The sequence below is a fragment of the Copidosoma floridanum genome, unplaced genomic scaffold (genome assembly GCF_036245765.1).
Source record: "Copidosoma floridanum isolate Cflo_tuat_1 unplaced genomic scaffold, Cflo_Japanese_pri ptg000013l, whole genome shotgun sequence".
Taxonomy (NCBI): Eukaryota; Metazoa; Arthropoda; class Insecta; order Hymenoptera; family Encyrtidae; genus Copidosoma; species Copidosoma floridanum.
In genome coordinates this window covers 29856695-29868689 of record NW_028321890.1, presented here as the reverse complement: position 1 = coordinate 29868689, position 11995 = coordinate 29856695, and the positions used below count along the sequence as shown (strand labels likewise).

General features: G+C 37.7%; 1 protein-coding gene across 1 annotated transcript; it reads right to left on the bottom strand.

Moving 5' to 3' along the window:
- Positions 1-8726: 8726 nt before the first annotated feature.
- LOC149375001 (arrestin domain-containing protein 17-like) lies at positions 8727-11661 on the bottom strand. The gene is made up of 4 exons (XM_089591402.1): positions 11526-11661; positions 11283-11445; positions 9894-10016; positions 8727-9824 (listed from the first exon to the last, which is right to left on the bottom strand). Exons 2-4 carry the CDS (start codon positions 11395-11397, stop codon positions 8899-8901), a joined length of 1164 nt encoding a protein of 387 aa, XP_089447528.1. The 5' UTR covers positions 11398-11445; positions 11526-11661; the 3' UTR covers positions 8727-8898.
- Between the last annotated feature and the right edge of the window lie 334 nt (positions 11662-11995).

Genomic DNA, 11995 nt, shown 5'->3' with positions numbered 1-11995 from the left:
AATCTTGTCCTGGAGGCTTACGGCAATGCTGGGGAGCGCGCACGGTTGGTGCGAAACGTCGCGAAACACTATCCCAAAAATACTCGGTACTTTTACGACGCCGAACTTCGCACGGAAATGGGAGAAACGATGCTATACACGGTGAAGTTGTGCTATAGTGGCATCGGTGTGAGGCGAAAAAAGCACCGAGCTCGCGGGTCTTGTGTACTTACCTACCAGCTGTGTAAATCGTCCGAGTAGGTTAATGCGAGCCCCGTATGTGTGTCCGTATTACGTGAAGAACGTGAAACGCGCACGCGTTTCCGTATACTTTTTTATCCCAGTGTCGCAAGGATGCTTTGCTTCGGTCCTTTTTAAGGATTTGCGAGTGCACTTCTCTCCGGAAAAGTATGCGACCGCAACAGGACTGCGGATGGGGTTACGCGGCTTACCTGATTTTTTTGTTTTACCATGTATTTTATACTTTGCGTTACCAACACCTTAAACCAAAGGAAAAATTTTTGCCTATTTGGACCAATCATATAACATCAATAGCTCGTTGTTAATTAGAACAACAAATAAAGTGCACTACCTTTCAACTAAATAAAAACTAATCCGGTATATTGAAATCTGTACATTTGATTATTGGTTGTGAGCTAAATAGCAACTGTACGCGTACCTATATTAATTACGGTGATATCAGTGACTCGAACGCAAAGAATAATCCTTTACCTATTTTTCCCGCATACAAGTATGATGCATACTTATTTTTAGTAATGCGCACACTCGTTTTATCTAAAATCGGTTCGAGCGTCATGTCCCGAAGCGCTAGATAGAACAATAATTTTGCAAATCAATCAAGATCAATCACACGTACGTACACTCAGCACATACCCTCTAATTTTCACCAACTTGGAAAAAAAAAACTACTTGAGAGAGAGAGAGAGAGAGACTCATTGTTCACGCTGTTGTTCTCATACAACTGTCATCTCGGCAAACACCGTCATTTCACCGTTTATTCAATATCATTTCCATCAATTGCACAGCCCTGGAATAACATGCAATTATACCCATTGCGCATTGTGTCCGAGAAATAGAGAAAGAACGAGTACCCATCCCACCTCGCGTCCACGCCTTATGGTACACATCGCAATACCCATAAAGTCTCGTGGCCTTTTCAATTTTCTGCCCAAGTATACACACCACTTGCACGTCTCTCTTTCCCTCTAAAAACAAAACAAAAAAGTTAAAACAACAGCTATTTTCCATAAACCTTAGCTCGTACGGAACAACCAACACCGATCTAAAACAAACAGCAATTCAGCTCATCGATCTCGATCCTTGCCCGCACTATCGAACCTCGTTTCGACGCACCGTCATCATCGTCATCATCGTGTATATGTACGTGAGTGCGCACTGGTAAAAACGCTCCCGGACAATTTCAGGTGTGGCAGCAGTGGACGCATTGTTTCCAGCGCGAGGTGGAGGGTTGAAAAAAAAGAGGCGCCCGAGAGACAGACACAAAGGGGCATAACTGTATTATAATCCAGAGTGCGCGGGCAGGTGATGTCCGATCCCTTTCTCTTCCTTTTCCTCCGCCTCGGCTCCTCTCCTCCTCCTCCTCCTCCTTCGCAGAAGGTAATAATACCGCGGAAGAGAGGGAGGGAAGGCGCGGGCGTATACGCGAACGTGCGTGAGCTTCACGGCGCTTGGCACTTGCCTAATGGCAATGCATCTGACCGGTGCTGCGGTCTTTTTTTGCCCTCTCTCTCTCTCCCTGCTTCGCCTCGCTTCCCTTCTCCGCTGCCTCTTATTCTTATTCTGCATATCACGCACGTCCCGATGCAACAGGCGAGCGTAGCCCTCCTATACCCTTTATGTGGCTCTGAGCGCCGGGGGCTCTGTACCCCTGGGAAAAGAGGAAATGATTTTCTGCTTGTTTTCTTCCGCTAAAGTTCGGATGTTCACTTTTTGTTACAGCTCACGCCCACGCTAGTGCATATCTTCAAGTGCCATGTTTAGTTCATATGGGATGTGGAATGAATGGAACAAGACGAAAGTATATAGAAAGTGCGAAGGCAGCCGACGCGAGGTGAGTACACTTGTGGCAATAATATTATATTCCATTTGTATGTCAATGTCAATGAAAATTGTTCTCTTCCATTTGCACCAGAGCAATGTTTGATTACTAAATCAGGGTGGAGCTTGTGGAGTTGAAAAATAATTTTTGGATGACAATTATAATTGACCAGTCCAAGTGAATCGATAATATTATCCCGAGCAAGCAACACGTGAACGCTCGGGTGAATTTGAGAATGGTTAAGAAACGCGTACTGTTGTACGTTGAGTGTGGCAAATAATTACCAATGGGGTCAGATACGTTTCTAATTTTTACAGATAGGCCCTTGCGATTTCGTTACACCTATATCCTACGCTACAACTAGCAGCGATTTAAAAGGCCAACACACGACTGGTTTTATCGATGCTGTTGGCAGATTAAAATGTAATTCCAGTCGAGAATTACATTCGTTTCATTAAATTTCTGCTCCAACGTAATTAGAACGGGTCAAAATTAATGTTATTGATTTTAACTGCGAGTGTATGCGTGTACATGGGTCATTTCACGAAAAAATGAAGTACTTCAATGAATTCTCTGGGATTTCTGAAATTCATCTTTTCACTTGAAGTGTAGTTTTTTAAAACATCAAAACTAATTGATCACAGCAATTTTAAAAAACTTTTTTCCCTATTAATTGCTAAAAAAGAGTTTGATAATAGTAGTTGTAATTTGATTATCTTTTTTTTTTTTTTTTTTTTCAAATCTTACACCAAATCAGTACATTTTTTCGATACTATTTTGAAAAACACACAAATTTTAACGCGTTATCTAGGTTGTACAACGATAAATTTTTTTTTTTTTTTTATGGTATGATCCACGTACGCATGGAAATCAGGAGCCAATGTAGGTGAACAGAGTATAAGTATACCTGTAAACAGCTCTCTCGATGTTTCAATGGAGATCAAAATGTGTAGATTGGTAAATTTACCACCCTGACATCCACACCTTTAAGTAATTGTTGAGGTTTCGTGAAATCCGTTCGAATCAAGATTCGACAACTACTTGTACCGAGAGTTTTCTTTCAAATGAGATATAATAAAAATAAAAAAAAAGAAATCCGAAACTGAAGGTGCCGGTGAAGCAGCATTCACAAGAGACAAAGGCCGCACCGAATCTCAGTTTCACGAGCGGAGAGAAAACGATATATTACTCGCGCGCGGCTCGTGACACCTCACCTGCTGCCTCCCTCGGGCCCCCAGGCTCTGCTCCTCTTTTTCTTGCAATAAAGTGCAGAGCACGGCCCTTCCGCTGTACACGGTGTACGGAACCGGTGCCAGGGTACACGCACACATTGCCATACCAAGATCATATACATGTGCAGGTCAGTCCAGTAATGCGGCGAGGAGGGTATCCTGCTGCTATATGTGCTGCCGTACGAACAATAAGAGAGGGAAAGAAGCGGAAAACGACCGTGTCGAAACTCGCGAGTGCTACTACTTTGTTGCTACCATTTTACTATAGATGAAACTTTTCTCTCTCTTTTTTTTTTTTTTTTTTTTAATTTGCTCGCGCCTCTCATTGTTTTTAAAAGATTCAATGGATTAAACGTAGGCCCGTGGAGTACGAAGGGCGTAGTGATTTTCCGCAAGGGTCAATTAAAATTATGCCCACACGTATTCATAATCGTGACGTCGTGCATCATCATATCTCGTTTCTCGACACTTTCAACACGTTTCGTACATTTTTACCCGCAACGATGACACGTAAATAATAGAGTGCAGCTAACAAATCGTGCACGTGATTTATCTCTTATTTAAATAGAAACCAAATGCACGTATAGAGAAAAATATACACAGGTATAAGTATAAAATAGCTGTACTCCGTGTCATTTCAACGGGCGAAAAGCTTGCAGCTGTGTACAGACACAAGATAGCCTCATAAATTAACTGGTCTGCTCTCCCAAGCCGTCCCTTCTCCCCCGTTATTCCCAATAACTCATGCATCGAGCTATAATGATATTAGAGTCATTTAAATTTTATCGTTTCCTCGCCATTTGCCAGAATAAGCCGGAGAGTCTGTACATGCAACGACCCGCGAGAGCTCGCCGCTGCGGTGCTTGTTGTATCTCGCGACTCCATCTGCTCACAAGACGTCAGTGCCTCGATTTATGCACACACAGGGACAAAATGCCGGCACACGAGGCTATCATATGCACACACGCGTATAATTATATATGAAAGTTGTACGTGTAGTGGTGTGCATGGGCAAAACGCTGGGGATATCGACGTATGGCCGGCTTCGGAGGAAAACCGATCCTCGCGGATAAGAGAGGAAAGGAAAAAGAGAGGCGCCGAGGTAAGGGAGAGGCTCTGCGCGTGGAACTCAGAGAATGAGTCACTCTTTGAGGAGTAGATTTCCTCACGCTTTTGCGCGCGCGTCGCCGGTGTGATATTATCGCAAATCGGCCATCACCAATATTCACGACGACGACAGCGCCGAGACCGTAGCAAGGATGAATGACTGAATGGCCGGGATGTGGTTGTTTTGTGTGGAAAAGCTCGCGTTATGACCTGTGAGAGCGATCGCGAGGCTCTTTATGGAGATGGAGGGAAGAGAAAAATCTATGGGCCTCGAGGAGTCGCGTGATTTTCTTGGAGCTGCACCTTTGTTCTCTTGATTTTTTTTTTTTTTCTTCGATATTTTTTATTTATTTTATCGTTATTGCACGTTTGCTAGATCGACTCTCAAGATCATTTTCCACTGATGAATGCACTTTGGTGACAAACTTGGCTGCTTGAGTAAGTATTGGTGAGTATTACCGATTATTAACATTATCGTTGTTGTTTTTATTATTATTATTATTACTACTATTGTTATTCATGTTGTTGTTGTATTTATCATTGCTGTTGTTGCTGTTATCATAAAATACAAAAACTATAATATTCAGGAAAACTGTATGAGAATATAATAAGTACGTTTCACTGAAACCACCATTTATATGCCTCCCATACGGTCGATATCTCCATATCTTATCAATAAGAGTGTAATAGAGATTCGAGCGTCAAGATAAGCAGACTATCCGTTCTCTTTGAATGGTACAACGTGCTAATAGTTATTTCCACTTGTTGATAATTATATCGTTAATTTTGTCGATCAGAAAAGAGAGAAAAAAAAATACCCTTCGTACATCATTGTGACAAGAATGTATGCACGTGCATTTGCATCGATTGAATGGGCATTAACTCCAGAATTCTATTCAATGCTCGAGATTTTTGCGACTGGAAAGAGACGCAGTTCTAAAACCATGCTCCATGCATTAACTCCGTCGCAAATCTTTCGTTCTATACTCGGCTTGACGAAAAACGTATCAATTAAGCTGTGCATTCAATGGTTGCGGCACACGTTGCACAAGCCCTTCCTTCGGAATCTATGAAATATCAATCGTACGTACCTATATACTTGCATTGTGGGATCTGAAAAAAAAAAAAAAAAAAAAAAAAAAAATCCGACAATCGATCAAATGACCCTCGCATCTCGACGCGAATAGTTACATCTCGTTAAACCCATTCAGAGTCAAGCTAGACATTATCGCGAGTACGCGCCGTCACAGTCAGAACGATTGATCTCCTCACTCTCGCGGCTCGAGTGTTGTATGCACACGTGCACACAGTCACGTGTAAATCTGTCTTGGGGTCAAGCGAGAAAGTAAAATCGCTGTACAACTCCTTTAAAAAGCTTCACTGGCGCGAATAAGCGTATGTATCTGTGCACATTAGATTCCCCCATTCAAATACCTGGATGTGCTTGTAGATACATTCGCCTACTTTGATTATCAACGGCGCGTCGCAGCACACGTTATATCATGCATGTACAATCAAGCCTCAGCCTCCCACAAGATTTTCAGATCTCGAAAAGTCGTGTATCATAGCGCGCGGGTGGCAGGCAGATTATACGTGTGGCCGTAATAATTCAATCGGCTGGCGCATTAGGAGTATACGGTTTCGCATCGTTCGTCATGCCTGCGCTCCCTCGCGGCGGTAGCGTCGTTGTCTCGTTCGCGTGCGAACCGATGGAAATTGCTCGGATGTGATGCACCGATGATGTACTCTCTTGCCCCTATTCTTTGTAAGTTGGGCTTTCGAGAATGATGGCTCGCTGTTTGAAGGTTCTCATGGACGCCTGTGAACACAGCGGCGCTCGGGGTTTGTTAAATCGATCGATTACTTCGAGGGATGTTTCGTTCGTACAATGGAGGTTTCGATCTTTTAGATCCATTTGCGCTAAATTTATCGTTACTTTTTTTAAACATTTAATTCGTATATGTAATACATATATCGTCGGATTATTCTGCCTGACCGTACCACTAAGTGTTTTCACAAGTAGTTTTTTTAATAATTTTTAACAGAGCATGCCATTGTATAATTTTTTTCTGTACGTAAGAAGTAAAGTGATTACTGTCTTTCTTCCCGTCAATAGTTTGACTTACATTACTTGTCGATTCCTATATTATTTGTACATGATTTCACAGGCGTTTGTCCGTTCGTCTTAATCATACCATAACATCTGATTTTTTTTATGCCAATAACCCGAATCAGAGTACGTTCTTCCCGTCAACGGTTTGTCTTACCTTACTCGTCTGTTTCTACTTTATATTACAAATGGCATTTCCACAAGATTTTGCAGGCATTTTTCACCCTGAGACAAGAATACGACCGGATTTTTTTATACAAGTAAGCCAAATCAGATTACTTTTTTTCCTGTCAATGATTCGTCTTACGTTACCTGTCTGTTTTTTTAGATAATGACATTTTGCATGGAATCACGCAGGTGTTTTTTACCTCGACACAAGCATACGATGTAATTTTTTTACACTAACAACCCAAATCAGATTACTTTCTTCCCATGTATAGTTCGTCTTGCCTTACTTGTCTGTTTCTACTTTATTTTACAGATGGCATTACTACATGATTTTGCAGGCATTTGTCAATTTGACACATGCATACGATCTGATTTTTTAGTACTATAATAAGCCAAATCAGATTACTTTCTTCCCATAAATAGTTGGTCTAACCTTACTTGTCTGTTTCTACTTTATTTCACGGCAAATGGCATTTTGCACTTTAATTCGCAGGCATTTGTTATTTCGACCCAAGTATACGGTTTGATTTTTTATAACAAAAACTCAAATCAGAATTTTTTTTCCTGTCGATGATTCGTCTTACGTTACCTGTCTGTTTTTACTTAATTGTTTAGATAATGGCATCTTACACAGAATCACGCAGGTATTTTTCACCTCGACACAAGCATTACGATCTAATGTTATTATACCAACAATTCAAATCAGATTACTATCATCCCATCAATAGTTTGTCTTGCCTTACTTGTCTGTTTCTACTTTATTTTCCGGATAATGGCATTTTTCACATTATTTCGCAGGCGTTGATTACCTCGATCCAAGCTTACAATCTTATTTTATTATACTGACAATCGAAATCAAATTACTTTCGTCCCATTAATAGTTCGTCTTGCTTTACTTGTCTGTTTCTACTTTATTTTACATATAATGGCATTTTGCATTTCATTTTGCGGGCGATTGTGACCTTGATCCAAGCATACGATCTAATTTTTTTATACTAACAACCTAATTCAGATTACTTTCTTCCCATTAATAGTTCGTCTTACCTTACCTGTCTGTTTCACTTGATTTCTTAAATAATGGCAGTTTCACATGATTTCACAGGCATTTATCACCCCGACACAAGCATACAGAGTGATTTTTTTAAAATCGATCCTGTAAATCAGAGTACTTTTTTTTAGTAAATCGTTCGTCTTACCTTACTCACCTGTTTCTACTTTATTTAACAGATAATGGTATTTTGCAAATAATACGTAGGTATTTGTTACCACGACTTAAGCGTAAGATCTAACACTTTCTTGTACCAGAAACCCGAATCAGGTAACTTTTTTTCTGTCAATGGTTCGTCTGACCTTACCTTTCTGTTTTTACTTTATTTTCCAGATAATGAAATTTTGCACATCATTTATGCAGACGTGTTACCCCTCCACACTAGCATATGGTCTGATTATTTTATACCAATAACCCGAATCAGATTATTTTCTTTTTTTTTTGTCGATGATTCGTCTTACCTTACTCGTCTGTTTCTACTTTATTTTACAGATCCATGCAGGCGTTTGTCACGTGACCCAAGTATACAATCTAATTTTTGTATACTGTATTGTAAGTACACCTTATCCACTGTTGCATGTATATTAAAAGTTTTCTATTTTTTCAATTGAAGCATACAGTTAAATACAGTTTTAAAAAAAAACAGGAAATTCTTTACGATTTTTGGAGAGGAAAAGTAAAAAAATAACATATTTCGTAACTTGGATTGCTCGTATTAATGTACATTTCAAACTTATAAAAATGTTTTTTAATCTGCTCATATTATTATTTAATAGAACTAAAAAAGTTTGAAAAATATTAATCAAGAATTTTAATATTTTTACTTAACCTAGTCATATGTGAAAATACATTTCTATTTATTTACATGGACGTTTCAACTTTGAAAATTTAGTAATTATATTTTTATGATAAAAAATCTATTACCAGGTACTAAAAACAGACAGTTTTAATAAATGCTTTTCAGTGTATCCGTACGCGTATATGTTATAATTAAGTATAATAATTATAGCAACGAAACGTATTGTACGCAATATGTATTGAAAACAAATTTTTTGAGTATCAGAATTATGCTTGGAATCGACAACGTAGTTTTTGAATCAATTAAATTACTGATTTTATTATTAAAAAAAAAAAGCAATACCCTGTAGTAATTTTACCTTTGAAACACTATATATTACCTACGATTTTCATATTCCTTCATAGACTCTTCATAAGTTGGTGGATGAACAAAGTTAGAATTGTAGCTTGGAGGATGGTGACCGGTAAGCTTCGCTGGTGCATAATAAACCGGTATCCGTGGTTCACTTCTTTGATTGGCCGCATCACCCAAATTGTTTATCAATTGTACTGATGAACACGGTGTTGATGATACAATTCGACTGTTCAAAAGTTGATTTACTGATACAGAAGGAACTGATATTGATGAATTGGACAGTGGCACCGTTCCAATCAGAATTTTAGTTTCAATCTCTAGATTTTGGTAGTAGATCGCTGACTCCGAGATACATGCTTCTACTATTAACACGTACCCTAAGTTTATGATATTACAGCGATTGACAAATAATGGTGGTAATGGAGGTACGATCAAATTTTGTTCATAATTTATCCTTCCACTATCACTTATTAGACCTTTGCTCACTTCTGCAACTATGAGTTTTTCTACTTTTTTGGCTTTGTATGGTAGTTTTGCAGAATATGTTATGACCTTTACCAATTTGTGTTTGATCTTATCAACTACTACATCCGACTGATTTTCAACGCTCACGCTGAGAGGTATAATCTGCCCTGGTACGTATCCTCTTACAGGCAGTTGTACATTAAGAGATAGTGGTGAAGATACATAGAAACCAAAATCAAATTTTTTCTTTCCTTCAAAATTAACTTGTTTGGAAGCACTTGACTCTTTATTTAAGTCAAAGTGTGAAATAACCGTAAATTCTTCTTTTGTTTCTGGATCAAACTTCAGTGGTAGGTCTAGGACTGCTCTAGCTGTATATTGAATGCGTCCAAAATCGGACTCAAAACTTCTCGGCAAATCGGGTGGGAGTACGTAATTGAAGGGATACGCATGTTTTCCTCCAGGCAATTCTATTTCTGTTCCTAAAATTCAAATCAATAGAGCTAAGTACCTTTCAACTCAACGATTTACTTTTATAAACTACTTTTTACCATTTTCTGATCCAACAATATAAAACCGAGCCTTAAAGTATTCCTCGTGACCTGTCACTTTGAAAATCCATTCGTTTTCTTGCCAAAAAGTATGAGCTTCTCCCTTAACAATTAATCTTATACCTGTAAAAATATTTGTATCGTAAAATAGTACTCGACTGAGTTTTTATTGAAATATGGACCTTGGAAGAAAAAAAATGTTGTGAGTAATATACATATTATTGTTTTTTTTATCACCGATCAATAACTTGCAAACCTAATTTAAAAAATAGTTTGAGACCGATTTTTGAGAGTATAATTATATAAAAGATGACAAAAACAAAACATTAGAAATCTTATTTATACAAGACCAGGTCTGAATTTCCATTTTCTCAAGTTTCATGTTCTAAATACTTGAAATACTTGAGCTTATGAAGTTGGGTATTCATAATTTACATCATACACAAACAATTGTCATTTGCAAACATGCCAAAAAAATTTTACTCTTCTTTACGAACGTTTCTTGAATATTAATACAAAAATATGACAAATGTATTTTATTGCTGATCATTTACACTTGAACCACATGCAATTGTAAAAAATTTTATTTAAAAATACTGTAACTTAGTAATTTAAAAATGATAAACTAAAATTTAAAAAATGCACTTTAAAAACTAACCAACTATTGGCTTAAAAGCGATGTCAATATATGTATTTGTTAATTTGTCTCGAAAATCAAAATAAATACTATGTTCATTTTCATTAATTTTAAGTGAGAAAAATTTCTACTTTCATGCATGAAATTGATATGAAAAAAGTTGCAACAATCACACTTCCAGTATAAGTTAATTAAAACCTTGTTTAAGATATCTGATAGTGCGGGCATTAAGTCATTTAAAAATGTATTTAAATATGCGACACAAATGTAATGTTAAATACTTGATGATTGAACACATAAAACATCTAGATTTAATGACTTTAGCGTTTCATTTTTAAACGTTCTAGGTGGTTATTTACTAGTTAGATAGTTTAAAATTAGCTGTTCAAGTTATTGAAAAAAAAGAAAAAAATAAAGCCTTATAAGTGATACACATATATGTATGTGCATGCGTGGGTATGTGTACTAAAATATTTGAAAAGAATTGAGTGATGAAGTGTTTTGTTTAATAATACTTGGAATCACAGTCTAATAATAATTTTAATGCGTCTATCCATCGTTGAGTTAGTCTGACGAAATTATTATAAATTGTAGTTATTAATACACATATTACTCATGAAACATATTTACATCAGAAAGAGTTGAAGTGACTGAAATCAAGAATAGAATGTAAACGTACAAGCACTACGAATAGTGTCTTGTTTAAGTACAAGCTCCATGTACAAAAATGTGAATCACAAAAAAATACGTACCTCGCATTTTTTTGGCAGAATGTAATTCGAGGACTATTTTTCCCGTGACTGTCTGTCCCGGGTAATAAGTGGCATTTGGGCTGTCAAAGTATATTTTAAATTGTTTGAGACCCATCGCGCAATTGTTAGATTGCAGGACTCCTAACTTGTGAAGTGCCTAAGACTTTAAGTAAAAAATGAAGAAACTAGTATTTCGAAACTATTTTACTAGTGTGAATGTTAGAAAGAGCAAAGCAGATGTACCTTTAGGAGATGTGTGGTTTGACGAGACTTTGCGTAGAGTTTTCCTGCGTTACGTTTATCGTAGATGTTGATGTTCGGTGCACCGATTGTTAACTAATTTTCGAGTGAAACACTACTGTCCAGTCGACAAAGCTACTACGCTCATAACGACTTTCTGATTGATGTTCTGTTACAGCTCTCTAATATATATCTGGTAATTACATGTATATATATACTAATGCGCTTGATAAACTATACCTGCGGGCTTATTGACCAAAGCGTTAGAGAGCCAGAATGTATCGTTAATATTTGACGTCACGACAAAATGACGTACATTGACTGCGCCTGGAAAAACAAAGCGTTATCTCACAATTGTTTAGAAAAAAGCGTCACGTCGGATAATGCAGTTTTTTTTTAATTTACTATCTCGCCACTGTTATTGTCTGAAGGGCGACAAACTATTTTTAACGATTCATATATTCCTTGAATTT